The sequence below is a fragment of the Danio aesculapii genome, chromosome 1 (assembly GCF_903798145.1).
Source record: "Danio aesculapii chromosome 1, fDanAes4.1, whole genome shotgun sequence".
Taxonomy (NCBI): Eukaryota; Metazoa; Chordata; class Actinopteri; order Cypriniformes; family Danionidae; genus Danio; species Danio aesculapii.
In genome coordinates this window covers 29,489,760-29,511,552 of record NC_079435.1, presented here as the reverse complement: position 1 = coordinate 29,511,552, position 21,793 = coordinate 29,489,760, and the positions used below count along the sequence as shown (strand labels likewise).

The 21,793-nt window shown below is 33.6% G+C and overlaps 2 protein-coding genes across 5 annotated transcripts in view; one reads left to right on the top strand and one right to left on the bottom strand.

The window, feature by feature from the left end:
* itga6b (integrin, alpha 6b) overlaps positions 1–11,930 on the top strand; it is a 43,178-nt gene extending 31,248 nt beyond the window's left edge. Inside the window, exons 14-26 of one of the 2 annotated variants that reach the window (XR_008837862.1) lie at positions 227–342; positions 946–1,099; positions 1,475–1,558; positions 3,237–3,316; positions 3,422–3,499; positions 3,591–3,693; positions 4,989–5,162; positions 5,283–5,381; positions 7,298–7,408; positions 9,437–9,535; positions 9,639–9,764; positions 10,432–10,526; positions 11,670–11,760. Coding sequence is in view for 1 of the 2 variants with exons in the window: in XM_056458482.1 (XP_056314457.1) it covers positions 227–342; positions 946–1,099; positions 1,475–1,558; positions 3,237–3,316; positions 3,422–3,499; positions 3,591–3,693; positions 4,989–5,162; positions 5,283–5,381; positions 7,298–7,408; positions 9,437–9,535; positions 9,639–9,764; positions 11,670–11,834 (1,389 nt within the window). In the remaining variant the exon portion in view is untranslated. Of the gene's footprint in view, positions 1–226; positions 343–945; positions 1,100–1,474; positions 1,559–3,236; positions 3,317–3,421; positions 3,500–3,590; positions 3,694–4,988; positions 5,163–5,282; positions 5,382–7,297; positions 7,409–9,436; positions 9,536–9,638; positions 9,765–10,431; positions 10,527–11,669 lie in introns of both variants that reach the window. The other variant, XM_056458482.1, reaches the window with a different exon arrangement.
* Positions 11,931–16,144: 4,214 nt separating this feature from the next.
* The window catches only part of ppp1r9alb (protein phosphatase 1 regulatory subunit 9A-like B), a 32,434-nt gene continuing 26,785 nt past the window's right edge, over positions 16,145–21,793 (bottom strand). For all 3 annotated transcript variants that reach the window (XM_056458458.1, XM_056458466.1, XM_056458472.1), the window contains 2 exons: positions 20,166–20,354; positions 16,145–17,292 (listed from right to left, as the gene is read on the bottom strand). In XM_056458458.1, coding sequence (XP_056314433.1) covers positions 17,125–17,292; positions 20,166–20,354 — 357 coding nt within the window. In that variant the 3' untranslated portion in view covers positions 16,145–17,124. The remainder of the gene's footprint in view (positions 17,293–20,165; positions 20,355–21,793) is intronic.

Here is a 21,793-nt window from a genome sequence, read left to right as displayed (position 1 = left end):
TTAACCATGCCATCGCCAATCTCACATACCCTAAGTTTTTATTATTTTTGAGGAAGTCATGATCATTTATTTTCATTCACTCTTTAATGAAGAATTGTGAATCTATAATTTTGTGCAACTTAATCATCTGCTTTATACTTAAATCATTGAAATAAACCAAAAACCAGCAAACCAGAACTTATTTACATATCTAATCGAGTGTTAACTGAATCCTATTGGCCTTCAGGTTCAATTCATTAAGGAAGGATGCGGTGCTGACCATCTGTGTCAGAGTGACCTGCAGCTACAGTATAAATTCCTCACCACGGAACCAAACAGACAAGTCTTCTTTCCCTTGCCCGAGTGAGTTTTTATTTTTGATCCTGTCATATATCATATCATATTGTTCATATTGTATGTCAGAGTGGACTCACTTCTTGTTTAAAGTAAGCATTACTTTTTATATGTGTGCTCCGGTTTCCCCATTGACATGCAGTATAGTTGAATTGAATAAACTAAATTGCCGAAGTGTATGTGTGTGAATGTGGGAGTATATGGGTGTTTCACAGTACTTGGTTGCAGCTGGAAGGGCATCCACTGTGTAAAATATATGCTGGATAAGTTGTCAGTTCATTCAGCTGTGGCGACCCCTGATGAATAAAGGGACTAAGCTGAAGGAAAATGAATGAATGAACGAATGAATGAATGAATGAATGAATATGCAAACAGCAAAAGAGAGTGGCATGTTAAATGTATTTGAAACTTCCGAAATCACCTAAACCACTGTGAACAAAACCAGGACCTCCTCCCTTAACACTTGTGTCTATTTCCTCTTCTTATTGAATGATTGAATGCCTCCTAAATTGTAAATCCCTTTGGACAAAAGCTAAATGACTAAATGTAAATGTTAAAACTTCTATTTCTCTCTATCTCTCTCTCTCTCTCTCTCTCTCTCTTTTCTCACAGAGAAAAAGGAGTTCCCATCCTATCTCTTAGCGATCAGAAGGAAATTGCCCTGGAGATTAAGGCAGTCAACCTGGGCGAAGATGCTTATGAAGCACAGTTGACTGCCTCTTTCCCCAAGTCCCTCTCTTATTCTGCTGTTCGCACTCAATCTGGTGTAAGTCCAACTACCAGATTAACTAAACATTAGTCTTTTTTTGTTATCATATGATATTAAAGGGTTGTTCACCCAAATCTGTTTACTCATACTTTACTTGTTCCAAAGCTGCTAGACTTTCTTTCTTCTGTTGAACATTAAAAAGATATTTCGAAGAACGTTGGAAACCTGTACCTATTGACTTTCATAGTGTTTAGAAGTCAATGGTTACAGGTTTTAGCTTTCTTCAAAATGTTTTCTATCGTGTTTAACAGAATAAAGAATCTCATTAATGTTTTAAACCACTTGAAGGTGGGTAAATAGTGAGTACATTTAAATATTTGGGTGAACTATCCCTTAAAGAACGTGCTTGAGGTAACTCCGGAATCTTTACAGGATAAACAGATCATCTGTTCAGTCAATCAGAATGGCTCACAAGCAGATTGTGACCTTGGAAATCCATTCAAAAAGGATGCTGAGGTGAGCATTTCAAGTATATTTGAATATTTGAATTATATATTTTTAAAGATTTTTATATTTCAATACTAATTTTTAATTAGCTATAGATGTTAGTTTTTGTTGGTTAACACATTTCTATTCAGTTGTTTATATATAGTGTTAGTTTTAGTCATTCTGGTTTAGCAGAGCAGAGATTAAGGTAACACTTTATTTTGATAGTCCATTTGAGTATTAGTAAAATGTCTGCTTAATATCTGTTGATACTGCTCCTTCAACAGACATTTTAATGGCTATAAGAAACATGTAAATTTACACTAACCCTAGACCCAACCTAACAGTCTATGTTTAATCTAAAGAGAATTAGTTGCAATGTAACTTAAGTTCAACAAATGGACCGTCAAAATACAGTGTGACCGAAATGAATGTTTGCACATCTTGCATCATCTCTTGTGCAAACCTCTTAGGAATAAAAATAAAATAATTGTTTGAACAGACACTAAAGCAAAAAAACATACAAATGCAGCTTAAATGAAAGTAAACATTATGAAGTATTATGAAGAGATTATTAAACTTCTTGATATTAAAGATAATAGATGTAGTTAAACAAGCCTAGTTTGCATTTTTATTGCATATGAAGACAAGATAAAATATGTTTTATTTGTACAGTAAGATGTTTTTGTATATAATCATGTGCTTGACTGAGGTGTTTGGATGTGAAAGCACAATCTATCAGGCCCATAGCCAGCCTGGTGAATAAGGTGGTACTTTTTTCTCAAAGAGTGGACCTTTTTGCTATTATTCACCTTATTTTCTATTATGATGTTTATATACTGCATTTTACTGACATTTTAAGCACTATTTTTAGCTCAATTAGCAGGAATGGTTGAATGGTCATATCCACACTTTTTGAGATACCAAAAACATTTGCTAATTAGAATAAAGAAATCTGAAACAATAATAATAATAAAAAATATATACTAATTTATTACATCATATATCGTTAGGAAAAAAGGAGTCTGTTAAAGTTGCCTGTTGTCATTTATTGGACAAATAACAAACTGGCCAGCTCATTTCACTTTAATGAGTCAGAATTTGGCCATCTGAATAATAAAAAAATAAACATTAATATTAATAATGTAGAGATTCTTAATTTTTCTAATCTCTTTTGTAAAAAAAAGTGCATTTTGAAGATTCATAGATTACAAAAATAGCCCAATTAATGACCTTTAATATGATAATATTATATTTAATATGCTGCTTTTGGTGTTTTAAACCTTTCTTATAGTTATTTTGATTTCTTTCAGGAATAAGGTCCAAGATTCAAAATAAAAGTTACTTGTAGTAAAGATGACTTCACTTATGACAGATTCATAGACGTCAGACTATAATTGTTTGTATTTATTGGAAGCCTTTTTTGATGCCTTCACAATTTCTGATTGCAAAGCAGTTAAAATAAGACAAATGAGGTCATGTATGGGACAAATCCTGGACCTTTTATTTTTTCTTGCTAATTATTATTTTATTTCAGTTTTAAATTTTATTTATTTGACTTTATTTATTAATATTATATTTCATTGCAGTTAATAAAAATGTTGTTTTTTTGACAGATAGTTTTAGTTTTTTCTAAAATAATAACTAAAATAACTAGTTTCATTTATGTTGTGGCCTTAACAATAATTATAAATGTTGTCTTTTTCAGTCAACATTTCACATCTTTCTGAGCACGGGAGGAATTTCTTTGGATACCACCGAAATCGAAATCGACCTTAAACTCAAAACGTGAGTAGTAACTCTTGACGAAAGCACAGAATCCATTTTGATTCAGTACATTCATTTACAATTAACATGTCAGGATTTCTAGACTTATGTTTCTATGATTTGCAGGACAAGTGAACAGAAGCAATTGCAAGCATTCAAAGCCAAAGCCATTGTTAAGATCCAGCTGCTGTTGTCCCTCTCAGGGTAGGTTTGGTAACCGTTGTCATTTCTGAGTTGGTATTATCGATGTTCTATCTTTGTATCTTCATCAACTTTCATCATGTATCATCTCCAGGGTAGCCAAGCCATCTCAGGTCTTCTTTACTGGAGAAGTTAAAGGAGAGAGTGCCATGAAGCTGGCAAGTGATGTTGGCAGTCCAATTGACTATGAATTCAGGGTAAATATTACATATTATAAGTTTTATTAAGTATTATAAGATAAAAATGATTAGCACGCACAGTAGAAGATCTCAATGAAGATAAAGCATATAGCGATCTCAAAGTACTCTGAGTTCAGCAGAGTCAGAATAAACTAAGCCGAAAGGGACTAAGCCGAAAAGTGAATGAATGAATAAAAACAAATATCTAATCTGCCAATAACGTGACAGGAAGTCGCTCCATTTAAGCCATTAATTCTTTAATTTGTTTTTAAATCTCTATATGTCTCACCCCACCTTATATCTCTGGGCTGATACACCTATAAGACCAATCCTTCTCTCAGGTGAGCTGATCAGCTTCTCCTGATTGTGCCAATTACGAAGCGTAAGTTTAGAGGGGATTGTGCTTTGGCTGTGGTTGGTCTTAGACTTTGGAATGATTTGCCGCTGACCATTAGATAGGCCTCTTCCGTGCTCTCGTTTAAATCAGCTCTTAAAACTCTTTTTTTTTTCCTTGGCATTTGACACCTGCTCTTGATAACTGGTTATTTTAATCCATATGCCTTTTTAGGTAGTTTAGCTATATTTTATGTTATATTTTATATATTTTACATACTATTATGCTTATTTTGTTGTATATTTCTGTACAGCACTTTGGCTCAATTCTGTGTTTTTAAAATTTGGGTCGAGGCAGACAAATTTCTTACTGTATAATAAAAGCTAAAAATTTTACGAAACAAAAAAATATCTAGTCACTAATAAATACTATTGCACCATAAAACAAGAAAAAGATTGCTTAAAACTATTACGATTTCTATAAGCATCATATATTAAGCAATTTTAGTAAAAATACCATCAAAACAATAATATTTGATCTAAGATCTTGTTAGTAAAAAGACTGTTGGGCCTTAAAAGTATAGCGTTTTGCCTTACAAGCATAGACAATACACAATTTTGGTGAAGACTGCATTAAAATCAAACAATTAACCTTAAATTGAACTTGTTTTGAATGTCGATTGTGTCAAAGCTGTTTAACATAGAAGTTCTAGTAGATTAAAACTGTGTCAGTAGAGTTTTCAGAGTTAAAGTTCGATAACAATAACATAAAATGAGATAACATTTCTTTAAAAATATGCCTTAGTTCAGTTTTTGTTCTTACGAATATATGAATATTTATTCATTTTTTATTTTTTTGACTTAGAATTCAGATTTTCCTGACCTAAAACATACTTTATTGTTATTGTTTGTGGTTTAGCATGCGTATATTTAATTGCATTCTAACTGTTGTGCATGTCTGTTAATTATTTTGTCGGCAGGTTACAAACTTGGGCAAACCCCTGAAGTCTTTTGGCAGGGCGTCTATGATCATCCAATGGCCTAAGCATAACTCTCAAGGCAAGTGGCTGCTGTATCTTATGAAGATGACTTCAACTGGCTTAGACAGCTTGAGCTGCACCAACTCAGATGAGGTCAACAAACTCGGTTTAAAGGTAGCTTTTTATTCAGACAAAAAGATTATTATACTGTCCATACATTTTTCTTTTGTTTCACAAATAAATCAGTTGCCTAAGAAGTGACTTGATCTCATATTCTGCTTCTTGATCATCAAGGAGCCTTCAGTGTCAAGAACTAAGCGTGAAATTGGGGGAACTGCAGCAGCACAAGGAACAGCCTCCCTTTTTACAGACAAAAGGAAATACACACTTTTGGTAAAGTCACATAAACATTAAGCAAACAGTGCAATTGAAGTAAAAGACTAGTAGTTTTGATAATTATAATTTTGTTACATTAGTATACACTAGATCTCCCATAATGACTGATATGTTGCAAATGTTTAACCCTTATGTACTCTTGTGGATGTTTTCATCCACTCTGGGGTGATTTTGAGTCTAAATTTGGCCATAACTTTTTTCTGTGTATTTCAGCTAGCAGGTAGTATCTGTAATTTCAGCTAGCGAAATGATATTGGTGACATATTTTGAAAAAACGCTTTGACATTTTTAGAGAACTCAATGATACACTCTGGGCAAATTTACTACCCTTTTGTTCTGTTAGGAATGAAAACATTCACTGAAATAAAGTGCTGTAAAAATGCATCAGATTTTTTTTTTTGCATAAATCTGTTTAACCTCAGTCCTGATCAAAACTACTAAATTGCTTTGAGAATTACAGGATTTTAACTCTTTAATTGCCAAATTCATAAATTATGTCAATGATTTTGTGAAACACACAAAATGACATATTATCAAAGTCTTGGCCTTTGATTAATTGTTTTTAATTGATTTTTACTTTTTTTCCCCAATTTACTGTTGGTGGCTGTTTTTGCCCCAAAAAGCTTAGTTTCTGTATTTTTTTCTTTCGTGTGTAATATATTTTTCATTTATTACACCTTTATTTAATACAAAATTTTAAACAACAATATGTTTCATTGATTTAAACAAAAACATAATTCCAAATCACACAATGTTTTCATCAAAAATCAATACATTATTTTCAACCCAACATATCTTTACACTCCGAATGACTTCAAACTTGTCCAACTCTTTCATTGACGAATAAAAATTAAAATCATGCCTTATTCTTGCTTTTATAAGCCCTTTAAAAATCAGTTCAGCTTTATAATTGGTCTCATACAAAAATTTGTGCCTCCTACTAATGTATATCACCATTTTTGCTTGTCCTAATATAAAATTGAACAGATTCCCTTTTCCTTTTTTTCCATATTCTTGTGTGAGAGTGACTTTTGCGCACTTACCTTGATTTGTCTCAGAAAATCCAAATATGCATCTCAGCTCTCAGAACTACACGGAGTAATTAAAAACAAAGACTGTGTATTTATTCAGCATCAAATGTGGTTATGATGGAAGTGGGGCAAAAACAGCCACCAACAGTAAATTAGGGAGAAAAAATGAAAATCTAACAATGCATCAAAGCCAGTGTTGTTACTAATAGTTCACATGTCCAAGACTGGGATAACAGGTAAAATAAAATCCAGTCCACAATTACTTCTTATATTTAAAATACGTCATTATTTGTGTTTTTTTTTTTCACCAAATCAGAGTTCATTATTAAACTCGGCAATTAAAGAGTTAAAATCCTGTAATTTTTAAGAACATTTAGTAGTTTTGATTAAGACTGAGGTTCATTAACAGATTAAAAAAAATTGAAGAAAATATTTATCTGATGCATTTTAGAGCAGTTTATTTCAGTGGAAGTTTACATCCATAACTTAACAAAAGGGTAGTCTATTTGAACAGTGCATAAGGATTAAATTATATAAAAAATTATAAGTAATAGTTCACCAAAAAAATGAAAATGTACTTAGTGATCCCAAACCTTCACAAGTTTCTTTTTTCTGTTGAAAGTTTACCAAAATACTATGGAAGTTAATGGCCACCGGTTTCAAACATGTTTCAAAATATCTTTTTTTGAGTTCAGCAGAAAAAAGGAAACTCAAACAGGTTTAGAACAAGTGAAGCGTCAAAAAAAAAAAAAAAACAATGACTGATTTTTAGCATCAACTATCCCTTTAAGACTCCTACATGAACACTGAATGTGCTGTATGTATTTATATGATCAATGTTTCTCATTAATAATCATCCTCTTGTTTTTAATTACATTTCAGTCATGTGATGATGGTGCAGAGTGTATAACTTTCACATGTTCTCTTACGGGAATGGACACTAATGCTGTTATTAGTCTACGTGCTTACCTTTGGAATGCTACTTTCCTTGAGGTGAGTGGGACTCTTCATGTTGTGATGTATTGAAATCTATTCACATTTAATACAGGGTGTCCGCAGGGCAGGGGCGTAGCAACCAGGGGGGACGAGAGGATATGTCCCCCTCACTTTTAGAGACAGACTCTTTAGAAACAGGTAATTAAGAATGTCAACTTTTGGATTGTATACAGCTGTCTCCCCCACTTTTAAAATGTCCACTACGCCCCTGCCGCAGGGTCTTCAAAAGTATTACAAATTGATAAATCAATTTAGAGAAATTTAAGGCCCTTAAAAAGTATTAAAACGTCTTAAATGCTATTTTACAAGGCATTAAATGTTGTATCAGTATGCTAAACTTTGCCTGAATTTAATCTTTGAATATTGGGATGCTGTGTAGTTTATGAAATCGAATAAACTCTGCTAGATTTGACATAGCGCTGCTTTATTGCAGTAACCAGGGAAACATTGTTATTACTGCTGTTGTAAAGGCATCATTTGCTGGGTTAACGTTTTTATTCAGTATACTGTATAAATACAGTTTTAGTTTAGGAGTCGTTTCTTGCTATCAGCATTACAGTATATATACTGCAAGTTAAAATGTCATGAATGTTACTGGTTGAAACCTGAAGTGGTGATAAGGTCTTAAAATGTATGCAAAGAGCCTTAAAAAAACACCTGAAAAATATACTGTAACTTAAATACTACTTTATTTTGTGAGGTTTTACATTTCTGAGTCCTAATTAGACACACACACACACACACACACAAGTAAAGCTGTCTTTAAGGCGAATGTTCATACACTGTAAAAAAAAATCCGTAATTTTACGGTTTATTTCTGGCAGCTAGAGCCGTTAAATTACAGAAATTTACTGTAAAATAACGGACATTAAATTACAGAAATGTTCTTAAATTAAAATTTCTAGTAACTTTCTGTACTTCAACGGCCGTTATTTGACTTTTTTTTTCCAGCACCTCAGCTGCCGGAAATAAACCGTAAAATTACTGATTTTTTTACAGTATAGATGTAAGGATTTACTTACTGTACAAACTGTGTATTCAACCCCCTACACATAAACCCAACCCTCACAATAAACAATCTGCATTTAGACATTTCCAAACTGCTTTATTCTGTGTGATTTATGAGCCCCAAAATCTCAAATTTTTATTGGCATTGCTATACTTGTGGGTACATTTGGTGCCCACAATGTAATAAATACAAGGCTCACACAGAAACACACTTTATTCATTCATTTTTTTTTCGGCATAGTCATTTTATTAATCAGAGGTTGCCACAGCGAAAAGAACCGCCAACTTATCCAGCATCTGTTTTATGCAACGAATGCCCTTCCAGTTGCAACCCATCACTGGGAAACAACCATAAACTCATTGACACAGATACACTACAGACAATTTAGCCTACCTAATTCACCTGTACCGCATGTTTTTGGACTTGTGGGGTAACCAAAGCACATGGAGAACATGCAAATTCCACACAGAAACACCAACTGGCCCAGCCAAGGCTCGAATCAGCGATCTTCTTGTTGTGAGGTGACAGTGCTACCCACTGTGCCACTGCGCCGCCCATGAAACACACTTTATTAATATATACTTTTTTTTTTTTTTTAATTTACAATTGCATTACATCTCAACAGAATTAAAAACTGTCCTTTTATTTTACTTCATATTGTCAGTTATTGCAATTACATTTCATATCTCATCTTAAAATCTTGAAAGTGTCTACATTTTTTCTCAAAATTGCAAGGAAAAACAATCAGAATTATGAGGAAAATAAAACTCAATTACCTAATTTATAATAATTTTTTTATTCTGTGGTGAGAAATACAATCTCTTAATTTACAAAAAATATTTCTTGATATTTTAATCAATTATTATTTTTTAACATTATTATGGAGAGAAAAGTTATAAAAACTTGACACGTTACAAAGCACAGATATCATACCATGTGTATTTTTAATTTTGTTCTTTGTATTTTTCATTGTCATCATAAACGACATGTTCGTTAATGTAGACTATATCTTACAGGACTATGCAAAATTAAACTACATTGACATTATTGCTAAAGCATCACTTGATTTCAAGACCACAGCCACAAATATACAGCTGAAGAATGAGCCATCACAGGTGAGGACATTTACTGTTTTGATTCATTTAATCTTTTCTCTCAGCCTGACTTTATACTCTTAAATAATAAATGCTTCACAAAAATCTATCGATCCTGTTCCAGGTACGCGTTACTGTATTTCCAGAACGCAAAGTAGCACAGTACGGCGGTATGCCCTGGTGGGTCATACTGGTGGCCATTTTACTAGGACTCCTCTTGCTGGGCTTACTAGTCTTCCTGCTTTGGAAGGTAATCTCATTTAAGAAAACTATTTTAACTATTATTTTTATTGAAAACTGACCAAATGTTAAACATATTTGTATCATTTTGTATTATTTTCCTGCTGAAGAAAAAAAAGATATAGAAACCATGACAGGTTCTAATGGTCTCTACTACAAACCTTCAAACACCAGTAAAGGGATGGTTCACGCAAATACATGAGAAATTTACTCATTGTTTACTGACCTTCAAGTGGTTCCAAACCTATGAGTTTCTATCTTCTGTTGAACACGAAAGAAGATATTTTGAAGAAAGCTGGAAATCTGTAACCATTGACTTCCATAGTAGGAAAAACAAATATAATATTTGTTTTTCCCACTGTGGAAGTCAATGGTTACGGGTTACAAGCTTTCTTTAAAATATCATTTGTTGTACAACCGAAGGAAGAAACGTAAACAGGTTTGGAACAAGTGAAGCATAAGTAAACAATGACAGATGTTCAGTTTTGGGTGAACTGTCCCTTTAAAAACAGTAATGTTTAATGGTGTCTAAAGTGTATTGGAATAAATTAAACTAAAAAGACCAGCCCAGAATAACATTATAATTTCCATTAATATTTCAGTCATGGTTTCTATGTATATTTCTCCAGCAGGGTCATGTGACTAAGTATTTAAAACACAACCTTTACCCCTTTTAGTGTGGTTTTTTTCGGCAAAAGCGGCAAAGAACCTGAAAAAGAGAGACTGACTTCAGATGCATAGAGAAACAGAGAACAAGAACCTCTCTCTTAGGGTAAAAAAAACAACAACCTCAGATCAAGTTGGCCTGCGTGCTCAGAGCTAGCATGAAGAGTTGGATTAGCCCATGCTAACCCACTGTAGTCTGAAGCACATGCCTAGATGTGGGTAACGGTGGCAGTTTTCTATGGCTTACACTGCTCAGACATAAACAAAATGCTATGAGGAATGCAAACTAATCATGTATGAAGTCGTCATTGTTGGAAAAAAGGGTTAATACATGTTTACTCGGCTTCAGCTGCGTGTGACTGAGTATGACTGATGTCTGAGTCGATAAACGCTTTCAAAGGGATGGTTCACACAAGATGTAAAACAATTCTGTCATCATTTACTCAAACGTCACTTGTTACAAACCTTTTTGAGTTGCTTTTTTCTCTAAAACATAAATTTATTTTGGAAAAATGGTGGAATCCTGTAACCACTGAATGCTATTGACCTTATTCGAAAATGTGGAGGTGCGCTTGTTTTTGCACTTGTTTTAGAACTTCAGTTCAGTTGCCTATGGGGGAAATGACTAGGAATAATAAACAGCAGAAAAGAGTCAAACTACTTGCTCTAAAAACAAGTGTGTCCATAACTATACAGACAAAGCAGAATAATATAATAAGAAAATATCTGTTGAACTGTTTTTAACGTCTAAAAATGAATGGAAGTGAATGAGACCGGACGTCTCGAGCCAAAAAGATTCAAATGGCTGCGCCCACTTATACATATAGAATAAGGTCAATAGTATTTGTTTTCCTATTATGGACGTCAATGGTTGCGGGTTTCTAGCATTACAAAAAATCTTCTTCTGTTGTGTTTACCGGAAAAAGGGAACGCATAAAGGTTTGGGACCACTTGAGAGTGAGTAAATGTTTATTTTTGTGTGAACTATCCCTTTAAGCCTTCAGATGTGGCTTGATTTGGGAACTTGCACATTTCTTTGGCCTGCTTGGGTTGTTTATAGCAGCCTCTCTTTCGCTTTAAGCATATCTGATTCTTGCTTATGTTCTTTAAAACATTGAATGTATTGTTTCTTCATCATGCTAGGCATGCTCCACACACTGCAAACATCACTATATATATCTTTACTTGTATAGACATTATGCTGTTTAGCATTGTTAGCATGATGCTAATTGTCTTCTTTTCTCAACAGTGTGGATTTTTCAAACGTTCTAAGTATGATGACAGCGTGCCCAGTTATAATGCCGTGCGAATAAAGAGGGAAGAGAGGGACAATATGTCACGCAAAGACCGAATGGATTCTTCAGAGAAGAAACAGTGGATGACTTCTTGGAATGAGAATGAGAGCTACTCATAGCTAAATGCTAACCTGTTTGAAAGCAAACTCAAGACTCCCTTCCTGAGACCTTTAATACTTACCTTTGCACACACAACTCTTTTTTTTCTGTTACAATTCTATCAAATGCAAAAGGAAACATTAGAGCTTTGCTCTGATGTATTGATTTTCAATGATTGTATTTTAAAAAAAAATGTGTCTAAAAGACATGATGAACAAGGATTTAAAAACATTACTTGAGCTTATTAGAATTAGCTTCCATGTTCCACCCCATTTCAATTAGCTTCTCATTCATACAAGTGTATATACATCTAATGTATTTATTCTCAGCAGATATTTCTGTTGAACAAAGGCCAAAGATTTTACATTTTTGTTTTGTTTTATGAATGACTTTGTGTGCGTCAAGACTGCTTGGTTTATACTTTTTGATATCTAGCAAGAAAAAAAAAACTGCCTGGATGTATGTAAATAATTTTGTCTTTAGAATTTTTTTATATTTGTGTTGCCTAATTGTTTAAACAATCAGTCAGGTACATACCCAGTCAGGTACAATTCATTTCATAGGTTTTTCACTGTAATTTAACTACTTCAACTGGGACAGAATTTAATGAGGAACTACTTTGTTATAATCAGATGTTTGGTTTAATATCATTTGACCACTATCCATTATCAGTTCAGCTTTTAAGTGTTTCTTTTATTTTTGAAGGTCATTTGAAAGTGTCTTTGTATAAATGTGAAATTCATTTTATTTTTGAAAACAGCACCTTTTGGTGATGCAAATGCTTTTATGACAAAACATGTTCATTTTTGTTTGTAAAGTGACACTGAATTGGACGGAGGTGATGTTTGAACTTTACAACTTACAAATGTATTAACACGAAATACACTGAAGTAAAGAAATGGATTATTAAAGATTAGTTTTCTTTTTTGAAATAAATATTTTGCTGCCCCTAAATTTACACAAGAGTTTCACATTATTGAGTTAAACTAGAAAAAGCATAATGTTTTTGGGGTTATGACAAGTGAATTGGGTAAAACTAAATTGACTGTAGTGTATTAGTTTCTTTGTGAATGAGAGTGTATGGGTGTTTCCCAGTGCTGGGTTGTGGCCTGAAGAGCATCCACTGCGTAAAACATATGCCAGAGTAATTAGCGGTTCATTCTGCTGTGACGACCCCTGATGGATCAGGTACTAAGTCGAAGCATAGTGAGTGGGTTTTGTCAGCTGTAAATTTGAATAATCTCTCTACAGTATGTGCTTTTGAGACAAACCCGAAGCAATATTGCAAATAAATAAAACAAAAGAAGACAAATAGCAACTTCACATAGAGATTTCATAACCTGCAGTCAGCGATATAAATTAGGACGAACAAACAATGGCCATTATGAGCACAGAGATCTAATCAAGAATTTTTGAAAGAAAAAAAAAAAGAAAAAAACTCTATATATAAAATATACATATAAAAAAATCTTTTCAATTCATCTTTTTTTCTATGGTGCTTTTTATAATGTAGACTGTGTCAAATCAGCTTAGATGAGGAAAATAGAAAAAAAAAAACAATAATATAGTAAGGTTGTCACGATAATGAAATTTTAAAAGCGTCAATTTCCTGCTAACTTTTGAGCATGTTCTTAAACAGTGATTTGCCATTGTCTTCACATGCTAAACAGACATGACTGGTTGGCTGTGAAGGTCATTAGTTCACCGAACTCACCACAAAAATAAATAAATAAATAAATAATTGCCATTAAATTACAGAAATTTACCATAAAATAACATGTTGAATTGCAGAAATTTACCAGAAATTAATTTAGGTACTTCTGTGATTTAACATCTGTTATTCTACTTTAAATTTCTGAAATTTAACGGCTGTTATTTTACTTTTTTTTCTGGCACTCCAGCTTTTTACAATGTGTTTAAAAAGCACTGTTTAAGATGTTAGCGGGAAATAGACATTTTTAAAATTTCAGTATCGACTGGTATCGAATTCCAATATCGTGACAACCCTATAATAAAGTATGAAAGTCAGTGATTTTCAAAATAGCTTTGGTGTTAAACAGAAAGGGGAAACTTGTAAAGGTTTGAAAGCACCAGAGTAATTGTTAGTAAATTTAAATTTTTGGGTGAACTATTCTTTTAAGCCAGGACTAGGCCTGATCTAAATTGGGGTATTTAAGCAACCTTTATTAAAAAAATTACTTAGAAAAACAAATTACTGGAGTGCACCTTCAAACAAATCAATAGCGTATAATGTATTTTAATATATCTCACTGCGTATCTCAGTTAAGTTAACTAAAACGTGCAATTTAGTTTAGGAATAGCCTTAACCTAGTCTAAGTAATTATGTTATAATATTTATTATATTTTAATAAAATAATAACCAAATGTGTCATCCATAGATGATAAAGGGAACATTGTTGACTTATACAATAGATCACCAGCAGCTACAACAGTGGTGACCAGGGCACTGTGTCACAGCACACAGTTCCCCATTGACTTGTGTGTAAAAACCAGACGGGCTCTCGTGCTAATGGTTCACCAATTCCAACAATGCATGAAATGGGCCCAATGTGATCAAAGTTGGATTGTGGATGTTTGGAAGAATGTTGCCTGGGGTCTGCTGATTCAACATTCTGATGAATTTCTGTTTAATGTCTTGGCCTCCAAATCCACCTGACATAAACCCAATCAAACATCTGTGGTTTGTTGATGTAGACAGCCTAGTGGGTGGTGTAGAATGTAGAATCATTACACTTTGGCCATTCAAAGTTCAATCTTGTACCACAAAATGCTACAGAGAAGATTTAACTGCTACAGAATATTACTGATGTTTGACATAATTATAATTATTATTATTTACATATGTTTAAGTAAAGTTTATTTATAAACTAATTTCGAGAGGATCACATGCTCATGATTGCTTGCAGTTGGCTCCGTATTATTCAATTTATGATTCTCCAATCAGATTATTCCTAAGCCACTATAAATACCCTAAGTTCCATATAACAGCCATCTTCATTTTGAAGAATCCCCCCTTCCACCTCCTCCTCCTTTCCTATGTGGGTGGCATGGTGGCCCAGTGGTTAGCACTGTTGCCTCACAGCAAGAACGTCTCTAGTTTTAGTCCTTACCAAGCCAGCTGACGTTTCTGTGCGAAGTTCACACCTTCTCCCCGTGTTCTTGTGGGTTTCCCCCCAGTTTCCTCATACCATCCAAAAACATGCAACTTAAGTCATTTCACTAATCCAAATCGGCTCCATAGACATGCTCCTAGCGAGTAATTATCTCTCAAAAGCAATCGCTATCTGTTCATTAGCAACTACAGCAGGGGAGTTCTCGAGTTCTACCTGAGCTCAAACTCCCCTCTCATCTTGCAAATGGGAGGGAGCCCCGGGCTTGAGGATCTTATGAGCTCAGGGCTCTCTCCCGGGACAGCATGTCAAACGAGCTTTATAATCAATCATCAGCTAAGTGTGAACTCTTGAAAGTATCATTAAATGTAAAATACTAACTAAAATCAATGGTTAAAAAATATTTTAACAACATAGATCAATAGTCAAGAAATGCTGATTACAGACAAATCAAAAATCACATATTCAACTGAACGTTACTTTTCTATGGCTAGAGCAGGTATAATATTGTTTACATAATAAAATAACATTATATAATAAAATGTCATTATAGCAACATGTAGTGCAAACTATGAACTATTACTTAATCCCAACAGAATTTTCAAACAATCTTAAAATTGTAAGTGTTTACAGGAAAATTAAAGAATAAAAAAGTAGCAAGCAATACTGTTTTAATGTTTTTAAAACTAATGTTTAAAAAAAAAAAAAAATGAGTTTTGGTTCAAACAATCAAAAAAAACCAAAACAAAAAAGCTAAAATAAAAAGAATATAATAAATTTAATAATATAATATTTAAAATATAAAATATATATTTAAACCACCCAACCACTAGTTAAAAACTTCAATACAAATTCAAAGTAATAGCTGAGCTATCACCTTAATTTGGGTTAAAACAGTCCAGCATTTTAAGTAGCTTAATGTTTGTAATTTGAAAGTCTCATTTATAAAAAAGAATGGTTACAGGCCCACAGGGATCCACATAAATCCTGTACAAACCAAAGTTCAGTCGCTGAAATAATTATAACAAGGCTATTTTGGCAATAAAGCATTTTCACGGCTGACTTCATCCTATTATCCTCATTCAAAAGTGAAATTGACCATATGATGAGTATACTTTAAGATTATTTAGTTCACAAATTTTGATTAATATGTTTTTTACATGCATCTTACAAACCAAAGATTCATTAAAAAAAAGATCTGTAGTTGTAAAATATTTATTTATTAATACACATGTAAAATCATCAGTTGTGACATAGAAGACAATGAATTGCTCTCCTCTCTACAGTAAAATGTACATTACTAAGAGTTATGTACAGTAAACATTAAAAAAAGATGACTCTTAAAAAAGATACCTGTCTAGTGTGGTGAAGTGCTCACTTAAAGGGATAGTACAACTAAAAATGAAAATCCTCAAGTGATTTGCTCCAAACCTGTCTGAGTTTCTTTCTTTTGAACACAATGGAAAATATACTGGGGGAAAAACTGCCATTGACTCCCTTAGTATTTTTTCTTCCTACTATGGATGTCTATATTAATATGTGTTTAACAGAAGACAGAAATTCATAAAAGTTTAGAACCACTTAAGTGTGATTTCAATTTTGTGTGTGAACTATCCCTTCAAAAGTGTATACTAGAAGAGGGAGCACAAGTTTACCTGATGTAGAGTATTAACCCTGGGAATGTGTGCGCATCACATTGATAGATTCACACTGGGATAATTTGTTGACTTTTGGCTAAAGTGCAGATTGTGCACTAGCAGCTTGTCAATGTAATTTGGCATTTGTCTTCATGCTGACGAACTAGTTTGACAATCTCAATAACATTACCGAGTGCCACATATTTACATCAGCGCCCTCTGTTGGACAGCATTAAAATCACTTTTAGTACCACATACTGCATCAGTCAGTCATATCACTTAAACAAATCAGCTCAAGGCAATAAAAAAATATCCTTTTGGATAATTAGATTATAAGTTCCCATTCTCAAAGTGCCATTATGCATGTTAATGTCAACGTGGCAGACAGGAATTGATTCTTTAACTGTTTGTGTCAAAACATGTTAGAGGCAAGATACATTTACAGTAAAACTATGGATTCAGTCAGGTTTTAAGTGTAGATAGTTTCTCACCATTCTACAAATCACCTGTGAAAGACAGTTTTGTCAGGGTTTGTTATGTCCTCAGCAGGCTGATTCAAAGTTTGTTGGTTGGCTGCTTTTATTTTTGGCCTCCTTTTCTCTTCCTCCTTTTTTTACCTGCTGCTTTTCAAGTTTTTCCTGAGCTTTCTTCATGTCCTTTAGTCTCCTCTTGATGGTGGCACGATCTCTTTGGCTAGAAACACCAAGCTCCTAAAATGCAGTATTTCAATATAATATTATTTAGGTCAAACACACCAACTCTAAGGTCATTTACACAGTAATTATTATAAACGCTGACGAAGAAAAAGTCCCCATTCAATAATTGCACATTGCTAATTTGCACACCACATATTTGACATTCTCACATGTCTACTGAGGGAGAATATTGAAACACAACCTTATGCAGTTTGTGTCAGTCAGTTTCTGTTTAGCCGTTGACAAAACACAGCTTAAAAGAAACTGACTGACACGTACAGTAAGGCTGACAATTACAATGACAAATTTCACCATTTTAAAAAAGTTATTTATAGTTCAATGTGATATGACTAGAAACAGATCTGTCTCTTTACAAATGGGAGTGGAAAATTGATTACGATACATGTGGTTCAAAAATTAAGTTTTCCATTGAGGGGTAAAATTTGCCCCCTGGATCTGATTTCCATTCCATTTTCATCTTCATTTCAGCCCATTTTTTAAAATAAATACCATAACTTTTGAATTGAATTGAATCTTTGTTGTCTTTTATATCAAATACTACAATTTAACCAATTAATTAGTGTAAATAATATGTATAAAACACACATTATTTACATATTAAAGGGATGGGCTGCAAAATTCTGTAATTGCTATAATGATACATCTATCTATCTATCTATCTATCTATCTATCTATCTATCTATCTATCTATCTATCTATCTATCTATCTATCTATAAATATTTGGACATCCACACAATTCTAACATTTTTGGCTCTATACACCAATACAATGGACTTAAAATGAAACTAAGATATACTTTAACTGCAGAGTGTCAGCTTTGATTTGAGGATATTTACATGCAGGTCAACATTGTAGGAATTCTAACAGTTTGCATATGTGCCTCCCACTTGTTAAGGGTCCAAAACTTGAACAGTTGGCTTCTAAGCTGTTTTAAGGCCAGGTGTGAGGTATTCCCTCATTATCCCAATTACAATAAGCAGATAAAAGGTCCAGAGTTCATATTAAGTGTGCTATTTGTAGTTGGAATCTGTTACTGTCAACTCTCAAGATGAGATCCAAAGAGCTGTCACTATCAGTCAAGCAAGTCATCATTAGGCTGAAAAAACATAAACCCATCAGAAAGATAGTAAAAACATTAGCCGTGGCCAAAACAACTGTTTAGAACATTCATAAAAAGAAAAAAACACCATTCACAACAGTTGGCCAGATCAAGAACACTCTCCAGGAGGTAAGTGTATGTGTCAATGTTAACAATCAAGAAAAGACGACACCAGAGTGAATAAAGAGGGTTCACCACAAGATGTAAACCATTGGTGAGCCTCAAAAACAGGAAGGCCAGATTAGAGTTTAAAAAACCTTTATAGTGCTGGAACAACATCTTATTGACAGATGAGATCAAGATCAACATGCACCTGATTGATGGGTAGAGAAGAGTATGGAGAAGGAAAGGAACTGCTCATGATCCTAAGCAGTGAAGCATGGTGGTAGTAGTGACATGGCGTGGGCATGTATGGCTGTCAATGGACCAAAGAGTTTTTGAAGGAAAAGAAGTGCCCCAAGAACAAGCAGGAACTGAAGACAGTTGCTGTAGAGGCCTGGCAGAGCATTATCAGGAATGAAACCCAGCATCTAGTAATGTCCATACGTTTCAGACTTCAGTTTGTAATTGAATTACAAATATTATCAAATATTAATAAGTGAAAGTTTGATTTATGATTATTATTCTGTCCAACTTACTTTTGGACCCTTAACAAGTGGGAGGCACATCTGCAAACTGTTGTAATTCATAGAGAGTTCACCTGATTCATATGTAAATAACAGTCAAATTGAAGCTGACAGTCTGCAGTTAAAGCACATCTTGTTTGTTTGATTTAATTTCAAATCCATTGTGTTGATGTATAGAGCCAAAGATGTTTAGATGTCCAAATATTTATGGACCTATAATATTAAAAATATCTACATAGTTTAGTTTAATTGTGCAACAACGTTTTTCCCCCCTTTACTCTTTCTCTATATAAATGTACTGTATTTACGGTCAAGCCTGAAATTTTTCATACCCCTGGATGTACTAATTTTTGCACTATTATCTTAAACTGTTTTGTATATGTATATGGACAAATAAAACATTAGGCTGCTACTGTATGAAACTACATCCTTGCACACTTTTTCCTCCGGGCTTGTATTTTTATCGTCATCCATCCAGACAAATATCGTAGTGGTTTTATCGAGATCCTCCAATGAATAATAAAGACATAATACTAATGGCATATATAAATCATTGCCTATATACTGTATGTGCTATACTTGGCAACAGAAGTTATACTTTGTAAGTCCTATACCAGTCAATATTGTAGGCTGCTGGATATAGATTACAATCTTAAAAATAAAACATTTCTCTCCTCACCAATAACCACCTCACTATTAGACAATACATTAAATACATTTCTGATATAAAAGTGCTGCCTTTGTATATATATGAAGATCACTTTAATGTGAGGTGCTGCTTCAGTTATGCATTCTTAACAAATGAAGAACTTGGCAACACAGAAACTCTTCTCACTTGGAGTCTGTTTTGGACAAGGACCAAGAGTAAATCATGTGACAGCAACCTCCAATTAGAATAGAAGATATAGTGGGTCATTATAGACATAATGGGAAGTGATGGAAAGACAGGTTTTATATGATTTGATTGAAGATGGATAAGACACACAGTGATTATCTGATGGAAATTATGACTGACTAAAAAAGTACATAAGTCTGAATAAAGCTATATATTGTATATATGGGTTTGGTTGGTTAAAGATTTTAGACCTACAGAGAACTGGCTCGAGTTAACTGGCTCCATAAAATCCTCATAAATACTAACCTTAAGTTTACTGCTGTCCATGCACAAGAGATGCTGGCCATCCACACCTTTAACTGTAAACTCGGCTATATACTGTTCCATGTTCATGCCCATCAACCAGTGGCACACCTGCTGATTGGTCCACTCTGAAAGAGGGCGGTTCTGCCACATGTAATGCTTTGCTGCTGGAGTGGAGATGTCATCAAGAGTCTGAAAACAAAAGCAATAATTTATTAAACTGTAGTCATGTTTACACTGAAAACATGATAGGAGCCATAATGTGTGGAAGACTGCAGTTCATTAATTTTGTGTGCCTGAATTAAAAAAAGGTTCTTGTTTACTGATCAACATAGATCCCTACCAGGGCAGACAGTATCTAGAGCACATTTATGAAATCAGGTCAGAAGCAGTGGAAGACATAGAAAGGAGGTAGGACTAAGATAGACTGAAGTCTGAAAGGAGCTGTTCTGAAATCCATTACTGCAGCTCTTTACAATTAATTGAAAGCATACAGCCGATTCATCATGAATGCATCAAGATCCATTAAAAATTGTTCACTCTCATCTTCGCCATATGTTGCTGGAATGCTGCTCACAGAAATCGGCATTCAAGTCGGCATTCTGGAAAATCCTTATATACAGTTTAAGTCCGAATTATTAGCCCCCTATGATTTTTTTCTTTTTTTAAAATATTTCCCAAATGATGTTTAACAGAGCAAGGAAATTTTCACAGTATGTCTGATAATATTTTTTTCCTGGAGAAAGTCTTATTTGTCTCATTTCGGCTAGAATAAAAACTTTAAAAAATTTTAAAAGCCATTTTAAGGTGAAAATTATGAGCCCCTTTAAGCTAGATTTTTTTCGATATAGTCTACAACAGTGTTTCCCAACCCTGTTCCTGGAGGCACACCAACAGTACATATTTTGGATGTCTCCATTATCTGACCCATTCATTTCAGGTTTTGGAGTCTTTTCTGATGTTATGATAAGATGATTCAGGTGTGTTTGATTAGGGTTAGGGTTAGGGTTAGGAAGGGTTGGGAAACACTGGTCTACAGAACAAACCATCGTTATACACTAACTTGCCTAATTACCCTAACCTGCCTAGTTAACCTAATTAACCTAGTTAAGCCTTTAAATGTTACTTTAAGCTGTATAGAAGTGTCTTAAAAAAATATCTAGTCAAATAATATTCACTGTCATCATGGCAAAGATAAAATAAATCAGTTATTAGAAATGAGTTATTAAAACTATTATGTTTAGAAATGTGTTTAAAAAAAATCTCTCCGTTAAACAGAAAATGGGAAAAAAATAAACAAGGGGGCTAATAATGCATTAAACGTCACTGACTCTTTAGTGTTTGTGTGGGATATTAACACCAACAACCAGTAAAATTATAATACCTTTTAAAACTTAATGTTTGTTTTCTCCTACCATGACATTTAAATCAACAAATATGATTCATCTTTTTTTTTTCACTACCCAAAATTATAAATATAAATAAATAAAAACAGGTAGAAACTATAATTGATAGGATCAAAAATCTATATGCCAGCTTCTACCTTCAACATTTGACATTCTTGGGGTTTCACAGAACCATGCACTTTTGTTGGTTGTTAGAAAAAGACAATTCAGAATATATTTTTAGAA